The sequence below is a fragment of the Dicentrarchus labrax genome, unplaced genomic scaffold (assembly GCF_905237075.1).
Source record: "Dicentrarchus labrax unplaced genomic scaffold, dlabrax2021, whole genome shotgun sequence".
NCBI lineage: Eukaryota > Metazoa > Chordata > Actinopteri > Moronidae > Dicentrarchus > Dicentrarchus labrax.
Window position 1 is genome coordinate 27,256,853 of NW_026136704.1, and position 26,490 is coordinate 27,283,342.

At 40.1% G+C, this 26,490-nt stretch overlaps 2 protein-coding genes across 2 annotated transcripts in view; one reads left to right on the top strand and one right to left on the bottom strand.

Annotated features, from left to right (window-relative positions):
• Window positions 1-1,272: 1,272 nt before the first annotated feature.
• On the bottom strand, window positions 1,273-21,353 carry cog6 (component of oligomeric golgi complex 6). The gene is made up of 19 exons (XM_051399748.1): window positions 21,009-21,353; window positions 20,681-20,824; window positions 20,259-20,330; window positions 19,984-20,042; window positions 13,050-13,161; window positions 12,389-12,471; window positions 12,088-12,158; window positions 11,105-11,198; window positions 9,973-10,101; window positions 8,894-8,985; window positions 8,015-8,079; window positions 7,798-7,889; window positions 7,315-7,432; window positions 6,321-6,452; window positions 5,958-6,125; window positions 5,338-5,445; window positions 3,623-3,676; window positions 3,441-3,520; window positions 1,273-1,775 (listed from the first exon to the last, which is right to left on the bottom strand). Exons 1-19 carry the CDS (start codon window positions 21,141-21,143, stop codon window positions 1,628-1,630), a joined length of 1,956 nt encoding a protein of 651 aa, XP_051255708.1. The 5' UTR covers window positions 21,144-21,353; the 3' UTR covers window positions 1,273-1,627.
• A 1,193-nt stretch (window positions 21,354-22,546) lies between these two features.
• The window catches only part of LOC127362586 (LHFPL tetraspan subfamily member 6 protein), a 40,862-nt gene continuing 36,918 nt past the window's right edge, over window positions 22,547-26,490 (top strand). Inside the window, exons 1-2 of the mRNA XM_051398433.1 lie at window positions 22,547-22,855; window positions 23,682-24,199. Of these exons, the coding sequence (XP_051254393.1) occupies window positions 23,815-24,199 (385 nt within the window). The 5' untranslated portion in view covers window positions 22,547-22,855; window positions 23,682-23,814. The remainder of the gene's footprint in view (window positions 22,856-23,681; window positions 24,200-26,490) is intronic.

The window sequence follows — 26,490 nt, forward strand, 5'->3', positions numbered from 1 at the left end:
TCACGTGCTGAACTGTGTAGGTCCACATGTATTCACACACAACTGATGTGAAGCGGAGTAAGTGAGGGCGTGCACTGTGCGTATTGCTTCACATGAACGATATGCTGTTATTCAATAATCCTGCTTCTCAAACATCATCCCACTTACTGCCAAAGAGTGCTGAGTAAAAACATACAAGAATCCTGCTTGAATCCAACCGGAGCCAAACAGAATTGGAAGACAGAGCTGGTCTATTTAAAGGACTTAAGAGCGCCGTCCAGATGCTGAACTTTGTGGTATTCCATTTATTCCCAGTACTCAATGTCCTGGCCAATGATATCCGAGTAACATCCGGTGAGCTGGGGAAATCCTGGGACTCAGTGTTGGCAGAGCTGCCAAGATCAGGCCTACTGCCATGAACCTTGATGTCAGACACCAGAAATGAAATGCTGCCTCTCAGGCCAGAGACCATAACAGCAGATGGAATCAATATTCACTTATCTCTACTGTTTCAGTGGTGATTTATTGGAGATTACGTGGGATGGGTGGTGTCAGATTTTTACTGATATGATATTATACACTATCATGTCACAACCGCCCAAGCCCGTCAAGTTTACTTAAAAGTGAGATGAAATATACCACTATTAGGATCAACTGTACTGTATGTGCATTTAGAGACAAGTAAGACTGTGGCTACTTTAAAGATCACTTTTGGGTCTGGATTCGGGCCAGTGCTTTTGAGGTTTCACTTTCAATTTTAGGATTCTGTAGATCTTGATTTATGAAAGCTGAAGATTGTCCTTGTGAAACGGAAGCCTTATTAGGTCTATGTTACTTTATCCCAGTCACCACTACATTGTCTAGGGAAAGGTAAGAGACTAGAAGGTCCAAAAGACAGCACATGGTAAGAAAGTTCATACGTGAATACATGCAAAACATACTAATATAATTGTAGGTGTAAATGTCGTGCTAATGATGCATACATTCTCTACATGGCACACCATAATGTGTTTTAAATGGCCAGAGTTTTATTTAAAGGTAGAATTTATGGTAAATTACTATATCCAACATTATTATCTTCTTGTTTTCACATCTTAGTCAGCATGGCAGACATTTTTTAAAAGCCAAACGAGATGGTAAGACAGATTTTCCATTTTACCCCTACAACTCAAAACAGTTGAGATTAAAATAAACACAGCGTTTATGCTGAAGCTTCTGAGGTTCCTCTTGGCATTGTGGCTACATTTTTCCTGACCACTTTTAAGTGTGGAAAAATAAGACAAGTCTCTTAAAATCGGTCTATCCTTTTGTTTTATATAATCAATATTTTCAATAAAAAGGCATTACTTTGTACAATTATGTACCCCAAACAGAGTACACCGAGTGGAAACAGACAGAAAGAACAAGACATATGTGCTTTACACAGAGAAAAACAAGGCAATGCCTGCAGCAGTGAAAGTAAATGGATCATATACATATAATGTTCCTTCCTACTTGCACACAGGAGTGTCTCTCTCTGAGGTCAGTGACCCACATGCCATATTTCCCACAAAGAACCCCACCTTAACAACTACTTTTATATACATTTATATCATTATACCATACAAATTACACAGCTCTTTAAATAACCTGCAGGCATGAGTGTTTCTCAGGACAGCAAGGTCTGAACCTGTTTAGGTGATCTGGGTACGAGGTTCTCTGGGTCTTTGTAGCCGTTAGCTGGACTGGTCAGCGCTGTGTAAACCTCCCCATAGGCTCTGCACACCAGCTCTGTCGACTGACGGAAAATCTGCTCCCTGCACAAACAGATAAAACTCTTTAGATTTTTATACTCACAAATCCAGGACCAGCAGGGAATGAGCCTCTTAAATTCCAACATTTCTAGTCTAAATCAGACAAGCAGAGCTATGTTGTAATTAGTCACTGATGAAGGGCCGAAATAAGTCAGCCATGAGTAAGAATTTGTCCTAATTACTTTTTTTTGTTCAGTGACCATTGAATGCCCCAGCCGTGTCAAAACAATGAGAGGTAGTATGTGGTGCACACTGCCACCTATGGATACATATTACAGCATTATTGCTCAAGCATCAGGTGTCAGCCACAGAGAGATGTACTGATTTAGCAAAGAAAACAGAGACTTCTATTCCCCCAATCATATTTGTAATTAAAATATACAGTATAAGTACAATAGCATTATTTCTCATTTTATACATTTCTACATATGTTTGAAATCCAATTCAGTTATGCTTTTCTCTTTTAGAGTTGCAACAATTAGTCCAGGAGAAGAAAATCATTCTGCAACTATTTTGATAATAAATTCATTGTTTTTCATTCAATGATTCCAAGTTGTCCAAACACGGCATTTGAGGACGTCACTTGGTGACATTTCAGAGACCAAACTATTAATTAATTAAAGAAGTCTTTTATAAGTCGTTTAAAGAATAAAAAAAAAGAAAATTGGAAACAGGATCTCTTGTTCTGCTTTGATTTTGTTCATCATTTTAGTTCTTCAGTGTGATTCTTTTTTTACATACACTGTTGAGTGAAGGAGATAATTTCACTATTTCTTGCAGCGGAGTATGAATGGAGGATGCAACAGTCGGACTGAAGAGCCCAGTGAGAGGACTCAAGGACACAGTGGGAGCGCCTAGGTTGTATCCCACTCAGGCTCTTGAGATCCATATTTTTAATTGGCCCACAGAGAACACAGAACCACAGTGCTGTGTATAACACCTTACTCCACACCAAGTGCACTAACACGAAATGTGAGTACATTCCCATTATTTGTGTGCTCCAGGAGTGTTTTCAGAGTGCTGGCTGGTGTTTTTGTGTATTTAGGTGAACAGAGAAGCAGACTTGAGAGACAGCGGGAGAGAGAGAGAAAGACAAAGAGGAGGAATGATTTCAGGGAACGAGTGTGAGTGAGAAATGGACCAGAAGGTAATTAATGGCGTCCTGCCCATCAGTCCTCCCATGTCCATTAATAGAGAACATTAACCTGAGGTACAGAGTGCTTCTCAAGCCTGCTGCACTTCCCAGTAAACGTGACTCATAGAAAGCGCACTCCAATGTAGCAGCTGTATTGAGCTAAAAGCATGTACATTTTCTGATCAGTAAGACAAATACAGGCAGTCTCGCAGACCGCTCTCTCTCTATGTGTTAGCGGCTTTAGCAATTTAGCATCTAAAATCGCTGTGCATTTAGTCGAGTGTTTTGTTTGGAATGCAGTAATGATCGTATTTCATCTGGAAAACAAATGAATGTTGAACATTATTAGGTCAATGCCCCTGTTCTATTTTTATCCCTCTGAATACGCTCTTTATCCTGTCGAAACAACATGCAATGTTATAAACACTTAACTTGAAGTCTGCATATTGCATGTATTCTATTCTTTATAGAGTGAGACAAGAAGAGTTATATATACAATATATATACAATCAACAAGAAGGACGGGAACTCACTTGATGGCTGCACTGAGCAGGAAGTTGAGCTGTGGCATCACAAGAGTGTCAGGTGACGACAAGTAACGATCAAACTGGACCTGTTGTTTGTGCGAGAGAGTTAACAGGTTACGAGTCAAAAAATCATTCCGTGAGAATTCATTTTGTTTAAATTTGCTCCATTAATATACAGTGTAACTCACCATCGCTGCTTTCACAGAAGAGCTGTCCATGCTTGGCAGTAGGGACAGGGGACCCTGAGATAGAAAAGTCATCATGAGCTCAGAATCCAACTCAAGGTTAGTGTTTGAACAGCAACAATGTTGAATCTCAGAACCGAACAAAGGTCAGGTGGCCGACATCCTGCTCTTATTCGCGGCTGCAGGCAGCATTGAAAAGGTTTCTTCCTTTGTCATTTGTCTACATTGCCCTGAGCAGCTGCTTAAAATGGATGGAGGCAGAGACACAATGATGATTACATGAATGATGTTACCTCCGGCCTCCTGAGCATATAATAAGGATAATTTCTTTCTCTTTTGGACAAAATATATTAAAAAAACCCACACATCATCATTGTGTACGGCTGTCTCACTCCTTCCTACGGTGAAACAAAATGATTTACACTAGGGCCGGGCGATATCATCTGTATCATAATAAAATGTTACACTTATCTCAATAACTATAAATAGTGCATGTACATCAGTACAGAACACTTCCTTTATCGTGCTGGCTTACTTTTTAAATGGCTGACTTGTTGGTTAAACATTTGTTTGGGTTGTTGTAGGTCTTTTTGGCTTAATGATATGGGATTCAGATTACTCATATATTGAACAACAAAGTGAGTAAATTTAAGCTGGTAAGACACTGAACCTGTGAATCTTAATTTGTAATCAAGAGAAATTCCCTCCCTAAATCTTGATGGTAACAACACAAAATATGTGCAAAGTAAACACATGACTGACTTTGTGAACACAACAGCAGGTACATTTCAGGCAATTAGCTGACACTGATTATCCAGAATGGCAACATTAAGTCAAGCTTAAATGCCTAAATTGCCAACATTAAAAGCAGCAAATAGATGTCAGTGCAAGGGTCAAAGCTACAGTGCAGTACCTAGAGTGATTTTATGGCGATGGGAATATTAACATACTAGGAGCCTACAATCTGCTAGCTACTAGCCAGTGAACAGTATTGTTTTAATCACCGTTTTCTTCTTTCTGACATGTTCATCTGATGTATCTCAGTACATTACAGGGATAAAATGTTAAACAGATAGCAAACATAAACCTGAAAAGTCTAAAATAAACTTGGGGATTCTTGTCAGTCGTTGACATCTGGGACTCCGTTGAGTGTAGACAGCTAGACTTAATCTCTTCAAGCAGAAGACTATTTAAAGAAAACCCAAGGCAGGCCACCCGAGGAGAGAAGTAGTCTGCAGAAGAATGACAGTTCTTGATTGAGCTTTGCGTTGAGCTGCAGCAGCAGCAGGGTGTGGTGTGTCCTAACATGACCCAGGGTTTCAAGACTCGCATGCTAAACCACAACTATGGGTCTCAGTCAGCCCAGTAGCAATGTGTGTCACACAGAGGGAGGAAGGCTCCAGGGCATCAGCTCTCTCAGCTGCACAGGACACTTCTGGAGAAACTAATACAAATTTTAACAGAACATAATACGATCTGCCTCCCTCTGCTTCTTTCTCATCTGAAAATCTGATAGAAATGCCATTATGCCCTAATAAGAGACGTTGATCATGTGGTAACCTTAGCAATAGCTATTGTGAAGCCTAAAGAGGTAGTGTACTGTAAACAACAAGGTATTTATAATATAAAGGAAAACCATTAGGGACTCCCTAAAAAAAATTCCACAGTTCTAAACCTTAATGAGTGAGTGCATGTCAACGTGCTGTTAAGTAATCCACCTGTTCAGCACTGTGCTGCTGGACACAGCTATAGATGTAACTCAGTCCAACTCTGGTCAGCACGTAGGACGCCTGCTCGTTGATCAGAGTGTCAAGGTGAGCCTCGATCTAGAAAATGAGGGAGAGAGTGGCTTAAAATCCAGTCCAAGCCTGCATTGTGAACCAATGGTACTTGTGGTTAATGGAGAACCACTGTGCTATTGATAATGAAACTTCCACAGGAGCTCTTGTGGTTCTCAATTACAAAAGACATGCTAAAAATAGATGGATAGCTAGCGCACTGGCGCATGAACAACAATACATGACGCACACCCTTCTATGAGACAGTAAATTAAATCTTTTAAATAAAAGATTTGGGCTGTATTAGTTTTAATGAAAGGAACAAGAATAATTAACTATTTTCAATGAACAATCCTCCTATGCACGGACAAAGCTGAGCATTCATGATGAGTACCATTGGTGTTTAATGATTCAGTTTGTCTTTTTTTACTATGGTGTGGTGTGTTTTTATCTGATTAATGTCCTTGACTACATGCAATTAAAAGTAAATAGATAGCTAACAAATGGAATTGTCTGATTCACTTTTAATTTGTTGATAATTGTTTAATAATAGGGCAGACCTGGAACTCGAGCATCTCGAGCCTCTTGTCAGTGAACTCAAAGAGAGCCAGCGTGGTCTTCATGACATACAGCGAGTTGACCATGTACGTTGCCATGTCAGCAGTGCCAAGATTACTGGCTGACACAGTACACAATTGGAGGAGGGGATCCAAGATGCAAGAAAGCACCTGTGAGATACAAAATAAGACAGAGCCTTAAGAAATGAAAGTTTACTTGTTTATCAGTCATCAGTGAAATATCACAAACTTTGATAAAAAATACATTCAGATAGACATTTATACCCCATAAATTTAAGAGAATGCTTAAATAAGACAATGGAGGGAGATGAGTTTAACATTTCTCCAATCCTGATGTGACTTTACCTGAGCAAAGTCAGCCTGTCGGGCATCCAGAGGAACAACTGATGAGTCGTGGGAGGCTAGCACCTCCCTGAGGAGGGAGAGGGTCTGAGTGAGGGAGGCTGTAGGTCCCAGATCTGCAGGTGGCAGCTCCACCTGGCCAGCCAAACAGGCCCAGAAGAAGACAAGTTATTAGTAGATGGAGCAAAAGAGCAAAATTATTCTTGCAGAGGTTAGTTGTGGGCCCTAGCCTTCACCAAGACAAGCGGTCCTCATAACGTTATCAAAGCACTAAACATCCCTAATGAGCAGCATGATAGACCGAATATTCAACTGCTTCCTGCTGCTACTCTGAGACTCAGCTTGTCCGGAGTCAGATGAGCTTTTCATAATAAAGAGGGTTCTGATTTCATTGGCCTCTGGATAGACAACATAGTACTGAGCCCAGCCACCTTTGTCCACCTAATAGAGAAAATTATGAGAAGGCTGTGTTCCTGGCATTAGCTGGAATTGACACCAAAACCCTGAGGGCCTCCAATTTGATTAACACCGAGCTACAGGGATAATTCTTGTAACTGCTATTGATCAGGACACAGCCAGCATGTTATGTGGAAGAGCTCCTGCTCGTGCTGAGGTATATTTGGATGCCAATTTAACTCAACGGTAACAAGTCTGGTGTTTTTTGGCAGCTAGCGTCTTTTCGATGCTGTGGCCAACAGGCCGAAACTGTTTACAAGCATAAGTGCTTCAGAAATAGCCTTGTTGTCTTTGAGGGTTTAGACACAGAGCTGAAATACACAATGTGTGTCCACAGGATGCAATACTGAACCTCTGCACTGTCATTTAAGCGATTTCATGAAAGAACATTGCGAATCGTATCCATTTTAGAAACAAAGCTTCTTTAATCCCTGTCTTTAGGTGATGGTATGGTTTTCCTAGAAGTCACTTTCTCACAACCGTACAAGAGAAAACAATATTTTGTATTATTCAAATAAAAATCATCTTACTCATACACTACCTTGTCCATGAGTCTGCTTGCATGAAGGCTCAGGCTATTGAAGAACATCTTTTTGCTGAGGATGTGCATTTCTTCCATAGTCATGAGCAACGAGGCCACACTGGTCCCAATGATAGAGCTGGGCAAAGATTAAATAGGTGGGTGACTGCATCCAGTGATTATTTACATGATCAATTATATTTTTATTTTCTTCATTTTATCAACTATTTTATCTTCTACAAAATGTCCGAAAATAGCAAAAGAAGCGCCACGAACCAAAAGTGAAATCTTTAAATTGCTTGTTTTTTGCAACTGACAGTGTAAAACAAGATAGTAAAAGATATTCAACATACAATGATATAAAGTAGAAAAGCAACACATTTTCAAGTATGTTTTGCTCTACAAATGACTTGATTAGTCAATTATTCACATATTTTTTGTTGAGTACTTAATGGACTAATCATTTCAACTCTTAAGTCTTTATTATTTTCTGAGTTAAAATACCTGATGGTGTGGTGGTAGAACTTCAGAAGGTTGGACAGCTTGTAAAGGAGGACAGCACCTGGCTCAGCCACAATGACCTGTTCTATCCGAACCTGAATGACAGCACATAACATAGAGTGAGCAGATGAGCAAAACATGACACTACAACACTATATGCATTTAACAGAGCTGGTCCGTGGTTCTTTAACAGCTTCTTAAAACTAATATGGTTGCTCACTTTTAGTGGCCTGCAGACTCCCTCAGTGATATGTCCAACTACCTCCTGCATGTTCTCCTCCACACCTAAAGTAGGAAAACACACACAGGAACACACACAGAAACACACACAAACTACGTGAGTATAACATAGGGTCACAACATTCCTAATTCATTCCTGTATTAGTCCTGCATTCACATATCCATGTGAATGCAGGTTCACATTTATTTTTTGAATTCACTGTGTTTAGGCAGGTGACAGCAATGCCATCATTCAAACTCCTGTGGCACCATATAACCACACTGACACCTGCCTGAAAACACAGGGCTCAAACTTTTCCCAGGTCAACTCTCACATGATTTGCTGGGAGTGAGATCATAATCAAAATACACTGCAGAAAACTATCTCTTACTTATCTCTTTACTACTATAAGGAGATAAAGTTGACATTTGATAGCCTTGATGTAATAGATTCAGTTATTAAAAAGGGACCAAACAGAAACCCTGGTCTTGGCTAAGCCTACTGAACTATCTTCATTCTTAACTGCTATGAGAACCGAAGAAGTTAAATTAGAGAAACAAGCACAGGATTAGTCCATCAGGCTGAATTAAATGTACTGGAATTAGATTTGTTCACACTCTCTAACTGTTGCCAACATCTCTACCCTCATTAAACGACTGGTTACCCAAACTCTGTCCGATAATCGAGCTACTCTTGAGTCTGTGTAATATATGTTTACAAGCCCTGGTTTACTGGTAAAAATGACTAAATTAAAAGACGCAACACAGCAAATGTTTACAATAAGGTAAAAAAAAAACAAGAACTGTATTTGAAATGTGAATGAACTGGGGATGATGGAGAACTGCTCACTGTAAAATCACCATGTATGAAACGTCATACCTTGCAGAGTTACTTGTTTCAGGAGAGCTTCTAGATGCTCTTTCTCTGAGGCGGTAGCTTGGTGCAGCCAGGCCAGCATGTCCCCAACATACCTGAAAGAGCGACAAACAGTCTGTATTAAACAGTACGTCACTGAGGGGCCAACCTGAGGGCTAATCTTACCAGGCTGTGACCACAGCTACATTGAGGCATGGATCATCGTGTTTCACTCCCCTCACAGACAAACACACACAAGGCTTTTGGTGTTACATAACGCTGGAAAACAGCAAGGTTAAACTTGAATTATTGTGTGTAAGCCTGTGTGTGTGTGTGTGTGTGTGAGAGAGGACATAGGGAGGTGAGAAAGAACTTGATGTTCTCAGAACTGCTGATGCCTCCTTTAAAGAGGAGGTGATTTTGTGTTCCATACATGGCTGGTATTCTGAGAAAATCTCCTATTTGGCTCCTGGGCACATGAAGAAGAGGGAAGAGGATGTGGTACAACAGGAAGCACAGACACACTCCTTGAGAAAATAGACATTTAACAACCTCTGGAATTGGATTTTAAAAGTTAAGAATCTCTTTATAACTAAATCGAATAGATTTATAGATTAGGAATCATGGCATTTGCAATCATACAATAGAATACTTATATCTCTAAATATTTATTAAAAGGTTAAGCTGTGTTTTTGAGGAATTTTACTAAATTTATATTTTAATATCTAGAGTTAGACAAACGTGAGTTTAGTCATATTTTGTGATCATAAGGGAATGCTTCCACACAGTTCTTGGAGGATTCTAATAACAACAAAACAGTCTGGCACTACTTTTTACAAAATATACACACAGTATTCGTATTAATCAGCTCTGGAGGTGGGCACATGTAAACAGGACACAGGTTGAAAGTTTGATATAATCTAGTTTATTTGTTGTATAAACTGTGTTTGTAAATGAAAATTAGTGACTCTATAACAATATAGATTACAACTTGTTACTAAGTTTGAATAACCATTTATTAAGCAATTATCCATTTATTACCATTGGTTTTATTACAGTACGAAATAGCAATGTTCAGCTCATAAATGGGATTGGAGATGTACCTCATAGGGTCATGTGAATGCATCTCTATGGGACGGGGAGTTCCTCCTGGCCCACCGCGGGTGAGGGCATCGATGAAGCCTCGTACCACCGCACACCTGCGTGCAGTCCCAAACTCATCCAGAGTGTACCTGATCAAACAAAGGAGAGAGAAGGAAACACTCAACACCCAAACCTCATGTGAAAAGACGTGTTTTCGTGCAGACTGTGTGTCAGAGGTCAGCCGCTGGTATACATCAACAATGCAGGCAGCTTTTCCAAAAGGAAAGACTTTGAGGTTGTTTTGATTACTTGGCGGTGGCAGGCTTTGAGACAGACTAAACACAAGATAGTGCTGAATTAAGATTCCAGGAATGCTCTCTCAGCCTCAACATCCCCAGCCAGTGCATAACCTTGGGACACTTTGTGAGCATTGAGACAGGTGCACATGCAGACAAATGGAGGAGGAGGAGGGAAAGGAGAGATTGCCATGAAAACATATCTTGGGGTAACGTGTGAAACTTTCCTCTGAGCTGTTTTCTTTTAGGGACAAAGTTAAACTCCCAGTAAGCGTCAGAAAATAACTGAGTAATGGGCATTAATAGTACTGAATCAAATGTACTTCAGCCATTTCAAAGCTCTTAAAGATTTTCAAAACCCAATGGTTCTTAATGTTATATGTCATGATTCTCAGAGTGACTAAACCCTTTGTTTGTCACTAACACACACAAAAAATATCCTTGAACTAAACTGCTGGTTTAGAATGCAGATTAATCTCATATGACGTCTCAGGTATATCAAGCATTGTATTAAATTGCCTCTTTTTTGAGCACTGACTTATTAAACTATGAAGGGATATATTGGGAGGAGACACTTTCTTCTTCTGCAAGCTCGATCGTGGCGAAACTTGCTTCAGGCAGTTCACTCTGTTGTTTTCTAATTCTTTGTTTCACTCCCAATTTACCTGTGAGTGATTTTTGACATTTAAAAACATCCATACCTGGTCTACTTGTACTTTCTATTAATGCTCTTAGAATACCTGTAAACACTGAGCATAGAGAGGAATATAACTGAAGGGACGAACCATACAGCATGCTATTTAGATCAAAGATTGTTGCTGTTTGTAAGTGTGTGTATGTTTGTATGACATATTACTTGTAAAGGACAGGTCGGTCCTGCAAGGCTTCCATGGCTTGAGTCAACACAGGGCTGATATCACAGCTCTCTTGGGTGACTCCTCTGCATTCATCTTTGTGGAAAGAAGGAAAGCAAAACATGAAATGCATCTTATACACTGTCATCCAACTTACTAACTAACTAACTAACTAACTAACTAACTAACTAACTAACTAACTAACTAACTAACTAACTAACTAACTCATCAACTCATCAAACTAAACTAAATAGTTGCAGTCTTTCTAGTATGCTTGTGTTATGCTCCATTCATTGTTTCTAAATGTTTTGGACCATGGCAACCCTTTTGGCAAGAAGCAAATCAAAGCACCAAGAACATTTTGCAATCATATTTTCCCATGAGCTTGTACCAAGAAGTCAGTTTACTTATGCCTCAGACAATACAAACAATGAACAGGCAGCGGCCAAACTTCCAGACTGTGGAGAAAACTGGTCAACACACTGCACTCTGGTCAGACCTCACCTAATGCTGCAAATATAAGTAAAAAATGTGCAGAAATATTTTTATATTTTTTATAATTACTTACAGTTTTTTTTTTTTTTTTACAATTTTCACTTGCCAAACTTCTGGATTTAGGTCTTTTAGCAAATCTTAACCACAACAAAATAAGTGACTGTGGAGAAACTCATAATTTAGAAAATGCTCTATATTTTGTTATTGTATAATTATACAGATGAGGTTTCTCTGATCTAAATGGTTTATTTCATTTTGATTTCAATGACAAAACACATGGCTTAGCTGAGGAAAATTTTGGTTTCTGGCATTCTTTTGTCAAAACTTAGTCAGAGGTTATGAGTCACATGTGTCCTCAAATGTGTCCTATACACGCCATTACTCTTGAAAGAGCACAGTTTTGTATTTAGTTCTGTGCACTTCAGTATGGAGACCTTGAACAATGTGTACATAGTGTGATCGTGGTATAAATTCTGTGTACTACACTCACTCTGAGCCCAGCGGTAGAGCTGCTCATATGATGTCTCCTGTAACACGGCCATCTGCTCCATGATCTCTAACCTGGAACAAGCATGCAAACCAAGACCACACATTACAAACCCATACCCTGAGTGAGAGATCCCTGACAGTGACATACCAGGTCTGGATGTTTTTTTTTCCTGCTTGTCTGTTTCACCATTCAGCTTCAGAATAATTGCCATGAATTTAACATCAATAACAGGAAAACTGTAAAAGACACTGTTATTTTATTCTGTCAGAGTAAGTGGAGCACAGTGAGATGTGTGCCTTACCCTGCAGTTTGCTGGTTGGTTCGCAAGAGGATTTTCACATCTTCATGGATGTGCTTCACTCGGCTGAGAGCTTTGAAGAAATCCTGGGAAATTGAACGATACATAAATGAATATATCAGGTGGAAAATAGGTTGCAGTTTTGCAGGAGTCGAAGAAAATGTACTGCCAAAACACTGAATGTTACAGCTTTGGTAAAAATGTTGTCTGATGTGACCAAGGACAGCATTTGTAATTAATCATGCAATATTGATAGAGTTGAAACTGACATGCATGGTGTTATTTTACATCTGCATATCATAATCATATAAAAAAGCAAAAGTTTTTTAGATCATATTGATTTGTCTTTATGTATAGTAGTTGGTATACAGTATAAAGAAAAGAGAGGAAGTAGGGAAAGTTAAAAATCACCTCCACTCCCTTCAAACATTTAGTTAATGGACTATGGAATATCTTTACCATATCTTCTAACTTATTAGATATTGTGGCAGCATGTTGGCAGAGTGAGAAGACTGATCACACTTCAAAAAGAGGATAAAGATAATGGAGCCCTCTCTTCTGCCACTATGCTTTACCTAATATTGCATCCTTCCATCCTGTGGATGTGGATGGGAGGATTCTTTATATGATTTAATACATCAGAATACATTATAATGGAGATTACCTCAGTAATGGCTGCATCCCGAGCACCTCGCAGCGTGGCCATCTCTTCATTAGACAGCTGGAACTTGGCCAGGAAAGCCTGAGCAACCTGAGCTCTCACTTCCAGGCGGTGACTAAGGGGAAAGAGATAAATGTCATAATTTCCTTCACTTGCCATTGTTGCACTTTGACATCTTTATAAAGAATTACTTTGATCTTATAATGTTTTGTCATTTAGTTTCTGTTCAGTTCAGTTGGGCCTTTGCTTGTCATCATGATTTGTTCTGTTAGTCTTCAAGGCCATTGTGGAGCTTTATTCAACAAAAGCATTCCGATTTTTCCTTCGGTCCTTTATCACTGAGTTTTATTGTATTATTGTGTTTTCTTATTGTGTAAATAAATGACCTGTCAGTGTGGAAAACAAAGTTGTGTACTTTCATTTAACAAAAAAACAGTGCTTGTCATCAAGAAGCTGTAATGTTTGACGTTCTACAGCAGATGGCAGTCATACTCCTCATACACCTTTGCTCACGGTGAACTGACTGGGACAGTGAAACAGGGTGGGACGGAGAGTAAAGATATCATATGCAGCAGTGAGAAAATAAATAACAGAGGAAGACAAGAGAAACAAAAAGAATACACAGCCAGATACAGGCCAGCTTTTGTCGCTATCAATAACAGCAGAGTGATCACTATCAGTGTCACTCTAAGTGTCTCAACACAATAGTGACCATGGCAACCATCCCAGTCAAACAGGGAACTCTGTCACGGGATAGCAGAACAAGAGTGAGTCCTCCCACTGTCCCCATCTTTCCATCCAAACCACCTCGTCTATATTCTCTCCCCTGTCTGTGAAAACAAGGCTGGATCAGTAAATCACCAGGTTGTTTTGGTGGAGCAGAAGAACCCAACATTATCTGACCATTGTTTCTCACACGGCTATTTACCAGCGCTCAGCCAGCTGAAAGTAAAGGGTTGTAAATGTGTTACAGGATCCTATGATTTAGTATTTCTCCGTACAGCTCGCCGAGCCACACACAGGACCTGAAGGCGTCTTTGCCCTTTACGTGCTTCGCGTGTTGAGATTTTGTTACTGCACAAGGATAAGAGCTTGGCTAGACCACTGCATTTAATTCCAGCACAGATAGGCTTGGGTAGCATATTTTCAAATTTGACTTTATTATCTGTCTACATATTCAAAATAGCAAGAAGTGACAATGATAATAATAAGTTCCATTTTAACGAAAACAGCAGGCTTTCACTGTGAGATTGTCAAAAGCAATCATTTAGTCTATCACAAACACTTGAAATTACAGAACATTATTTAGGTAATGTAACAGTTAAATTTTTTATATTAAAAAGATAACTGTTGTTGCTCAACACTGCACACGTGTGTACAAAAACACACTGAACTCCAGGACAAAGGGGAGAAAAGTGAAAGAGAATTGATTGGAGTAAAAGAAAACAGATCATGCCACTGAGAGATAACAAATGAACACAAGGGGCACTCGAGCGGCCTGATATCCCACCACAATTACAGTGATGTCTAAAAAAAACAAACAAGCTATGCTAATAAGGTCATTAATTAAACTGAGTAGTGTATAAATTAGAGAAACTATTTACATGTGAACACGCTTGTCTTCACACAACACACGAGCAATATTAATATGTAATCTGTAAACTCTTAGTAGAGCATGGCGCTATAGTGGATTCAATGAAATTTTATATGCAAATACGCTAATTGAAACCGGAAGATTTCAAAATCTAATTGGATCATCTGTTCTTTAGTGAGAAAGTGTGGTGTAAACATGGAATTCATATAATTGAAGCATGTCGAGTTATCATCTCCACAAGAGTGGAAAACCAGAAACATTGAACCTGGGGCAAAAGGTCCCACATGTCATTTTTATGGGACATCAATTTATTGGCCTAACAGTCATTAAGACCTAATAGCATTTAACATGTCATAGTTTGAAATTACATTCATAAAAGATATCAGCCACAGACTGCATTTCTGCCAACAACTGGTGCCATGAAGAGGTTGTGTTCACTCATTTAATGAGAAGAGTTGACTTGAATGAGCCGATGACTCGTATGAGAGTTAAAGCTTGGAGTCCAAAAGTGACTGACTAAAATACAGAAAACACAAAATCATTAGCAAATGTTTTTAAAGTCAGTTACCAACAGCACAGGTCTCAGGGTTTAACCACGTGTGGAAAAGGCTCCAAGATTCCCTGATATGAACTCTCAGTAACTTCTGTCATTCTTAATAACACTTATCAGTGATCAGCAGGGAGCATTTCTGGGACTCTCAGGTTACAGAGGTAGCTCTGTGAGACAGTTAAAGAGCAGGGGAATTGAGTTCATTGCTCAGTGTCTGCAGCTGAAGACACAGTTCATATGGACTTTCTTCTTCTAGTTTACTCCACTCTCTATGTCAGAAATATAACCTCATTAGTTTCATTTAAAGCAACAATTGTACCTAATCCATTTCTGTCAATGGACATGTTGAACTTCATATTCACTTCTACAACTTTCTGTTGTGTAATGATAAACACATTTCCTTGGTTCCTTGATAGGCATGGGAGTGATGCTGGAGAAAACCTTGTTCACATGTCAAACTCTGCAACAGATTCACCTCAAGAAGATAAGAAATGCCCCCACTTTCTCATGTCCAGGCCAGGAGTGACAGACCGGCTCCTCTAAGATGTAAATCACAACAAGGAGACAGGCTGCAAATGTTTGTACAAGGTGAGGAGAGGTGGACTGTGGGAGCTGTAGCAGCAGAGTTAGGAGGGCAAGGGAATGGTGGAGCGGCAGGATCGGTTTCTACAGCGCTGTCAGGACATGACACATTCTTCTTCAGACTGCAATTACCGAATACCAGAGAGAGGCAACATACTTGAGTGAATCGGCAACCTCACACTCTAAAGGCAAGTTTGTAGAGACTCTGGGCTAGTGGTTAAGGAAAATTAACTCAATGATGTAAGCTTTTCTTTAAAAACGGCACGCAAGAGCAAAGTTACACTAAATCCAGATTACGCACGTTACATGACTGGATAAAAACAAGTTAACACTGTAACTTGTATAATGGTCGGCCTCTTTGTGTCTGCTTGTGTGTGTGCTCAGATTTCCCAACTAGGCTGATTGATTTTGTCTGTTCAAGCGCAGAAATCGTTTGCAATATAAAACAGCACAATCTCATAAAGAGCTTCGTCAGTTTCTAAAAACTGAGAGCTTCATCTGTGAATAACAATTACCAAGCTCACTAGTCACTATACAGGGTAGAAAAACATTTGACTTCAATGAATAAATTAATAGGACATTTTTAATGTCTTATTTTGAAAAAACTGACAGTCATACAGAATGAATAATAAAGAGATCAAGTGTTCTCTTAACAAGCCAATGTCCAACCTTCTCGGAGGTTGTAAACCATGTGGGTCGATTATCCATTAAAATCTATTAGGGGCCATTTCAAAGGCTTGCGTGGAAATTTGGCATGCGCAAAAGCTGTTAGTTAGCCACGCGCCACTGATCACAGAGTGCCGTCGCAGCCAGTCACATCAGACAACACAAAGGCACACTCACAGCCATACCCTCATTAACAGCCAGCTGAGCCTTAATAAGGCTCAAGTGTCATTTACACAGGTTGTCATTTACACTCCGATGTCCCCGATCGTTCTCCTGAGGGTTTCAGAGCTCTTGATTTATTAATGACCTACACAGAAGTCACACAGAGCATTTTCTTTATTTTCAGGAAAAATAGTCTCAGTGAAACACAGGGCTCCTGTCTGATAATTCATCATATGCTGTAGGAATTACTGTGTCAAGCCAAATGCAGGTAAATCTTAGTTGTGGTTACTAAATGTGTCAACAGCACATTGCTCTTTGGCATGCAGCCAGGTAGGCCTATTGTAGCTGCCTGAGCAGTTCAGTAATCGCTGGAGAACTAAACTGACAGTCCAACCCTTCAGCTCCAGCTGCTTGTGAGGTCACACAGTACACAGAAACATCCGTTTGTGAGACGTCTCAACATGTTCAGCAGATAACATGTCACGCTAATGCAAAGATCACACAGTGCAGGGCAGGTGGGTAGCGTTACATTTCATTATGGAACAACACACAACACCTATTTAGTGCTCTTGCTGACAGCGCCTTTGAACAGGACCAGCTCAGAACAAAAGAGCAGCACGTCTGAAGGCCGGCAGACAAACACAGAACGCCTACTCTCATTGGCTCGCCTCTTCCACCTTTGCTTCTGCACACTGTAAGCAATCCGCGGCTCCTTTCCGTTTCATTAGGGCTGACAAATGACACAGTGCCACTGGCAGATAAGATAGCAAACAGTTCAGGACAGGCCTGCTCTGCCGGGTAAATACACATCACAAGCATCTGCAGAGCTTTTAAAATGACTGTACTCTCTCGGCAGAGCTGCCCTATAAGCACAAAAAGTGATATCGTGCTGCAAACGTAGCACTGCTATAATAAGTGTCAACAGGAGAAGCACAAAAAAAAGACAGTGGCTTGGGACTGCAGAGGATTGTGTGACCTGAAATAGATCTGACCAAGAAGACTGGAATGGTGTGGTGCAGTGGGCTGACTGGTGGGTGGTTGAAGGAGGACAGCTTGACTGCACACTTCCCTTGGCAGCTCTTCTGAGACACAATTGCTAAAGACAAGGTCAAAACCCAGCGTGCAGACACTATCCCATCTGGCTGTGGGGTCATTGTGGTTCTGCGAATGAAAATGTCATGCAGACGGACAGCGGGTCCCAATGGGACCGCTATGCAAAGAAAAAGACAAGGCGGGGGGTCATTCAGAAGGGCATCCGTGTAAAACCTCTGACCACTTACCTTCAACAAGACCCCCCGCACAAAGCAATATGGCTTGTATTAATTCATTGTCTGCACGTATTCACTGGTGGCTTTATCCCCACTGGTGTCTTTGACTGCTCTCAGATTCTGAGCTCATCTCCTTCCTTTTCAATCTCGCTCTCCCTCCCCTTCGATGTCACCTTTTTCGTCAAGGAGGACCTGAATCTGTGCCAGCAGAGCATGGAATTGCCGCGGTACATCACAGCTGGCAGCAGTGTCTTTTGCCAGAAATCTACATTATCTTTGCCGGTGCCACTGCCTCTATGTCAACTCACAAGGTCACTGAGCACTAAGGTCACAGCCGCCACAAATTACTAATGAATTCCACCCCGACCCCCAGCTATCAGCGAACAGGCAGCGAGTGTTTTATTTTCACAACCCTGTCAACACTCTGCTGGCCAAAAATCATAGATTAATGATACCTAGATTAATTTTATTGGCAAGCTTTCAACCAAAAAAAATCCATCAGCATTCCAAGAGTTGCAGCTGGCCCGGATACCCAAGAAACGCCGCCCGACTCCACTCATGACTCTGTGTCGTGGCGAGCGGTATATATATATATATATATATTAGATCTGCATATCTGATGGCTCGTAATACGTGTTGTCAGCAAATCTCAATGCGTACGCTCAAATACAAGAACACACTGATGGGCTGCTCTCCAGTTGTAATAGCTTGACTTCAATGAGATCAGGGAGTAATGCAGTGTAAACAGGAACTACTTTGATGTGTATCTCAAGGCCAAACATCACAGGACATGACAAATAAAACAAATAAAGCTCCATTAATGATGATTGCCGCCCTCCTTATGCAAATAGACAACTGCAGGAGAAATATTCATCAACCTCATTAATCATTCATCCCTCCTCATCAAAAATAAAAAATGTGCTTGCCAGCTCCTCCTGCCCTGCACCAAATTTCTGTAACTTCTGACACTATAGAAAAGCTGCATTTCACTAGACTGGAAATCTACTCTTCAACTTATTAGTTTTTTAACTTGGCGAGTCTTATCTTTATTTGTGCAAATATTTGAAGTTATCAGTATATAATTTTTAATCTAATGGTTTAGTTCTAATTAAATGTAGAAATCTCCTTCAATTGGCAACTGTCAGAGGCAACTCCTGGAAAACAAGGAGGTGCTGACTCATTAAGCAACATCTCACTTTGCAATAAAAGCTTATCACTTACAAAGTCACTGCATTGTTCCTGCTGTGTGCTTTTGATTAAGGTGAAATGTGTCTGGAAACTCGCCTGGATATAAAAAGGGGCAATTTCTCTGTGGAAATGAGACAGCAGAGAGAGTGAAATGATGGTGTCTAGCTTTGGACTGATGAAGATGCCTATCAGTGACGTATGTGATAGGTTTCCAAAATGATGTGTAGCCTCAGAAAAAAGATAAGGGGAGAAATGGCAGTATGAGATTTTCTTTGAACTTTCTGCAGATAATTTAGTATAAAGTGTCCAGCTTATCTCCACGATCTCTCTGACATTCTGAAATGCTATTTTAAAAAAGTTCAGGGAGACAGCTTCATCATATGGTTTTGTTTTACTTTTTGGGGACAATTTAGTTACAATCGGATTAAAAAATTACTTTTGCTCCCAATGATAGAATAAGGTTGAGTCTCTTGATTAATTTCTACATTGACTGAGTGCAAAACTTGTTCACTGTATCCATCATGTCAGCCCTACAATAAAGCATACCTTACAAGAAGCTGTACATTACAAATGCGCTGGGGACTTCAATTGTGGACTGACTGATAGAAAAAGAAATATCTAACATTTTGTCCTCCAGATTTATGGCGCAAAATATAAGAAAAACCCTCACAGTATAATGCAATTCAAAAAAGATATATTGAGTTTAGAAATGTCTATAAAGATTATCAGTCAGCAATATTTCTAGACATACAAAGTAAAGGCAACTGGATTGGCTGTTTTATTCTTAAGAACATTTCTCCACTGATTCCTTATGTCTATCTTAGTTCAAATATGCATGTATATTTGAAGTAACATGGTTAACTCTGCACAGTAACACACACACATCCAAACACACATAAAAGGATTTCTACTTTAGAATCAACTTACTTTTCTCCCTGCAGCTTGTTGGTTTTTACTATAAGGTCTTGAGTTTGCTCCTTCGCAGCCTGTTGACAAAAGTTACTGTTTTTAAAAGATGGCTTGTGAACATCATGTTTCCAAAGAAACTGTAATAAATCACTCATATGAAGTGTCATACATTTGATCCAGACCATACTAATACCAAGCTTACACAAATACCCTACCCTCCTCCTACCTGCCGTTCCTATGAAGAGTTGAGTTTCATTATACACGGAGGAGGATGCAGAGATAATAAAACATACCTTTAATGTATTGGTCATTTCTTCACAACATGTGCTCATGGCCTGGACGTCCTCGTGAACACTTTCAAGCTCCTGCAGAGAACATTTAGTCTCAGTCACAACAGCACTGAGGCAGACGTACCCCCATATTCACACATTCAAACTATTAAACTGAATTTTCCGATACTCTGTACTATAATCTTACACACTGCCTTGAACCTAAACCTTCATGTCATTCCTTGAATGCACCTGCTACATCAGGACTGCTGTTTTACAGCTGTGTCTGTGGGAACTGAAAACCTCTCTATTAATCTAACAACATCTTCCAAACACACCTCAGTTAAAAAAAGACTCACTGCAAGGAAGGTCTGGCTGGTTCAACAGTAGTAGCACTTAGGTGTTGTTTAAGCGTTATAAACTGTATGTGCAAAACTGTATGTTACCTCTTTTACTTCCTTGAATATCCGTGCAAACTCCTCGTTGATGTTCAGGCTTCGTTTCTCAATGTCGCCACGAAGATTTCTCCTGGTGCGCAAACTGTTCTCAGTGAAGAACACAGAGAGCGCCTTCAGAGCCTCCAGCATCTCCTGGAAGCACACCCAGGACATTGTGGGCATTATTACTGTATTACTACCACAACCAGCGAGCAACAATACCGTTTTGTCCAAACAATTGCCTCTGACAGGGCGACAGTATCAACCTATATCCAGATGTGACACGACTAGCGTGCAAAAAAGTGAGCTAACGTTAGCTACCTAGCCTCCCACGTACCTTGTCGTTGTCAAGCCTCGTCTCCAGTATTTTATTAAGTTTCCTTGACAACGGGTTGTTGGGTTGAGGTTGTGCGTTTTGGTTCTGTATCACAGTGCAGCTCTCAGATGACATTTCTACCTTAGTGTCGCCCATTGTGCACACAAACACCTCCACGTCAACTTCGGGGAAATGTTTTGGTCCGTGTGAAATGTAGGTCCGGTCGGCGTGTAGCTCCGTGGAGGCGTTCCGCTCCAGGGTTTTTTATTTTTTGTTGAAAAACACTTGTTTGTTATAAGTAAAATATATCAACCAAAATACAATATGTCTTCATACTCAGGCTCATCACCCATTCAAGAAACTGTGTCATTATGATGTTATGTGTTGCCAAGTACCGAAGAACACATTGCTGTGTTCAAGTGCTGTTAGAAATATTCCACTTAGAAATTGTTCCAGCTGTAAGATATTTATATTATGCAAATTAAAATAATAATAATAAAATACTTAATGAAGAAAAGACTGTATTACTTGCTATTACTCGTAATTCTTATCAATAGAATTGGTGAGTGCATCTGTCTTTAACATCCACATTTTTAATAGTTAAATTACCTATTTCTGCACAATAATGGGAATATTCAGTTCGATAGATAGATAGATAGATAGATAGATAGATAGATAGATAGATAGATAGATAGATAGATAGATAGATAGATAGATAGATAGATAGATAGATAGATAGATAGATAGATAGATAGATAGATAAATAGATAGATAGATAGATACTTTATTAATCCCAGAAGGGAAATTGGGTCGTTATAGCAGCCAGGTACATTAAAATACAATAAAATACAATAGAATAAAATACAACAAAAGAATAAAATACTTAATACAAATAAATATAAAAAAAGATATAAGATATAAAGGTTGCAAAGTTTTTAGTTTTTAGTTGATGGTGGTAATAGTACTGATGACATGATGGTAGTGTTATTGTTAATAACAGTATATAATGATAATATTAATAATATTATAATAAAATAATAATATGTATATATAATATGATGTATAATAACAATGTAATATGTACACACAAATATATATATACAAGATATGATATGATATATATAGCATATATATATATATTATAAAATTACATGAAATCAAGACCTCATTAATGTAAATGTGAATCAGCTTAATGGCTCGTAAGCAAAATTTACCAACACTAATATTTATCATATCCTAACATTATGCTACAATAATACTTTCATCCGTTCATTTCCTTAACTTTCATCACCTCAACAACTCAATTGAGGTTTGTCAGATTCAGTAGGCCTATTGTTATTTCCAAGTCTACCGTGGCAGTTTTACGAGGCGACCGTGAATGCATCAAGAGCATGCAGGGAATGATAGTAGCGGTGAGTCCTGCCCCTGGGTGGGGATTGGTGTGATTGATGGTCACCTCCCGAGAGTGTTTCATGGGCTCGCCCCCTCCCCGCTATCTCCCTCTCTCTCCCTCTCTCTCCCTCCCTCCCTCTCTCTCTCTCTCTCTCTCTCTCTCTCTCTCTCTCTCTCTCTGAGCAGGAATGTGGAAACCGGAGTCCAGTCAGTCAGCGCCGCACGTTTTCTGCACCGCACAGGAGTGAATAATTGATCTTTGCTCGGTTAAATATATTGATGAGGAGGAAGTGATTTGTGAACGGATTCAGCGGCCACTTTTTGGATTTACATTCTTGGGGTCGAACGCATTTCTTTTCTCTTTTTCCTCGACTGAAGAAAAGTTTGCTTTGAGACCCAACACAGCTGGAGTCAGCAGATGGAAATAAGCCCTCAGTGTACACCGAGCGCACCTTATTCCGGAGGTCTCCCAATATGTAAGCTTTCTTCTCCTTTCCCCCTCTCTTAGTCTTGTTTTCATTATTCACATTCCGACAGTGTGAGCACTGCGATAATGCAGCGTGTTCCGTGAGGTCACCCCTAACCAAAAAATCACTGTATGTTTCTGTAGTGGCTGCTTGTGTGTGTTTCCTGAACTAAATGAGCAGTTTCCATTGGTTTTAGTGGTACTTAATTCATGTTTAATTATATTATAATCCAGCAATATGCCTTTTATGGTGTATTGTATGTAGTTGTTGTAGAAATGCTGTTGTATAAGAGTTAACATTGTTTTTAAAAATCCAAATAAATCCACAGTAGCTATACATATGTAATAATTCCAGTTGTTGCAATAATAGGCTACCTGTTGGCATTCACTAGTTGTTATATATGTCAATGAAGGGAACGCATTAAGAAATAACTAGGATGGAGAATAATTGCTGCCTCAAGCTTATCAAACTTGAGTTAATTATTTATTGGCCTGAGTTTTATCATTATTGGATTGTGTTTGCTGTTATAGCCTATATGAATCAAATTATAGTTAGAATCTATATTGAATAACTATACTCTAAACTGTACCCTGTGTTGTTTATCTTGTCTTAAAGTACTTTACAGGAAAAAGATCTAACTAATGAGTAGCACCCCTTACTAGGAATCTTTCATATCTGAGATTATAGCTCCACTTATAATGACTGGGGAACAGGTTTCTAGTTTCCAGTTTATCGAGCTCTGATTTTTTTTTTTTACTCCAAAAGCCAACAGCTTGTTCCCACAGATGATGTTTCTGTCAGTGCTCAGTATGGATGTTTCTCTTCCTCCTGACAGGGACCCGGAGTCACTGAGAAGGTGAAGACTGCTAGTGTTAAATGCTCACTACAAGGCTTCCCACAACACAGCAACTGCTCATAAAACTACTGTTAGTTCAGTGACTGTGTGAACCGTTCGCAGACTGTTTACCATGGCGTCTAGTCTGACATGTACGGGTGTTATCTGGGCCCTGCTGTCCCTGCTGTGTGCTGCTGCTTCCTGCGTTGGCTTCTTCATGCCCTACTGGCTGCTGGGGACACAGATGGATAAGCCAGTGTCCTTTGGCACCTTCCGGCGCTGCTCCTACCCGGTGAGGGACGAGGAGAGGCAGGCCACGGTGATGCTGGAGCAGTGTGGGCGCTACGCCTCCTTTCACGGCATCCCGAGTCTGGAGTGGAGGATCTGCACGGTGGTTACGGGCGTGGGGTGCGGCCTCCTCCTGCTGGTGGCGCTCACAGCTCTCATGGGCTGCTGCATCTCTGACCTCATCTCACGTACAATTGGCCGTGTGGCCGGCGGTATCCAGTTTGTTGGAGGTGAGTTTATGTTCATGTAATGTTTTCTTTGTGTTTGTACCTGCAACCACCCTGGACTTCACAGTAGGGTTTGCTTTCCATTAGACAGACTACAAGAAGACAGATTCTCTGTAACTCCTAAGATATAGATGCCTATATAGAACCTGAAGGTTTTAATGGCTGTAGTTAACTTCTCATCAAATTTGGTTTGAACTCTCCAATTGAAGTGTTGTTCATGAAACAAAATCACATTGGTGAGGAAACAAGGAGGCATAGAAATCTTGATAACCATGAAAATTTCTCCTCTGGACAACTTTTCTAAGCCAACTAACCCGCCGTCGGCCCAGAAAAGCTATTGTTTCCTCAGATACTCGGCTCCACAAGACATGAAAAGTCTCTCAGTGAGATGCTGGTCATGTTACTCGGTTAATGACGTTGGCTCAGTTTACATTTCATAACTCAGGACTGCAGTTTAAAAAAAACACACAATTCTGCACATTGTTTTTATCGGACTGCGTGAGTTTTTTGAAAGAATGTTTAAATAAGGACCACATTCATAAACTGAATCGTTGATTTCACATCAAGTGTGACGGTGCCAAGGGTGTCTGTCTGCATTTTGTGCACATTTTGTGAATGGCTTTTGGTGATTTTAGGCTGTGGTCCCATTTAAGAAACCCTAGACCGGGCTCACATATTGTAAATAAGGTGGAACATATAATTTGATAAGAAGAAAAAAAACCCAGAACAGAACAGAGTTTCATAAGACATACTAATATTTTAATCTCTTTACTCTTTGTCTTATGTGCATATCTTTTGTTTTTAGTTTGACTGATAAAATGATGGAAAACTGAACTTTATTTGGGCTACAAGCATGACCAAAATATGTCAGTGGGATTTTGTGCTCTGGGTTTGATCCACAATGCGCCCCTTAAAGTTGAAAAGAAACCCACGCCCTTTCTCATTCTCTTTGCAAAAATAGAGCCCTGTCCACGCTGCAGCTCTGGCTATGGAAACGTCTTTTTGTTTGTTTGTTTGATTACAGTAAGTGGACACGGCTCCGCACGGCACTGGCTTTGTTTATGTGTACTGTTGGTTTTGCACATGTGTTCTCCCGGGACGTGAGGTCTGAGGGAAGGCTTCCATTGAAGCTGCAAGTTTCTCTGCCCTAGTTTAAGAAGCTGCGGTGCTCCAGCCCTCTCATTAACTCAAAACGCTTGCTCGCATACTGTGGCTCACCACTCTGCTATTTACAATCCCCATCACTTCAGTTTGGCTTTAAAAAGTGATATGACAGAAAAGCAGGTTGCAGGCAGATTTGACAGAGCTGCCAGGTTTTTCAGAAGGATAAATCTACTGAGGACCACCACAACGTGCCATGTCCTAGTTCTAAAAGGCTTAGCTACTTAGGAACATCGGTATTAATGATGTATAATATAGCGGATGATTAAGGTGAAGGCTGGTTGGTTTATTCAGAAATGTGCACTTTTATGTAAGAAGAGCGCCTTTTAAGCTCATAGCAAACCCGTACATACAGAATTACAGCGAGCTGCTATTTTTGGTTAAAGGATTAAAAAAATCCCTGTCTGTCTTTCTTGCGATTTCTCTCTTTCGTGGAGTCACAAATCCAGACACGCATGAATTTAGATGGGGGGAGAGTGAAGGAAGGTGGGGTACAATACAGGGGACAATGCTCAGTCCTTTTAACTTGAATGCCTTTGATCAAAAGGGCAGAGATGTCTCAGAAGGGCTAATTGGAAGTGACACAATTGGGAAGCTCAGTGGGCTGCTTCATGTATTGTCTTCCATCACTTGCAGGCGTGCAAGAAGGAAAAATACCTGATGATTGAAACATTCAGGATTCACTTCTTATTAACCGAGAACCTCGCTGAGAAATAAAGATCCGCAGGGGGAAAACTAAAATGTTTGCCGAGAGATATGATCAAATCTCAGCAAGAGGGAGAGGGAGTAAATGAGACAAACGGTCGGTGAGGCAAGGCACGCGAGTTTTACCAGATGCAAAGGAGCCTCATGGTTCATCATCTGATGCCGATGTCTCTTGTGTTTCCTCTGCTCCTATTGTAGACCACTAATGAAGAGTGTCTTACCAGAGAGGCCCGGGCCTCTGGGCTGTCACAAGTAAAACACCCACTTTATATCTCCCTGTAATTTATCTCAATCCCATGAAATAGATTAGAGCGGAAAGGATTTATCAGTGCTTTATCTCATTAGCTGCAGCCCAGACTGAAAGAATAACTTTTAACAATAACTACTGTTGTTGCTAGTGTTGTTGTTTCCCTCTTATAATGTTGTTT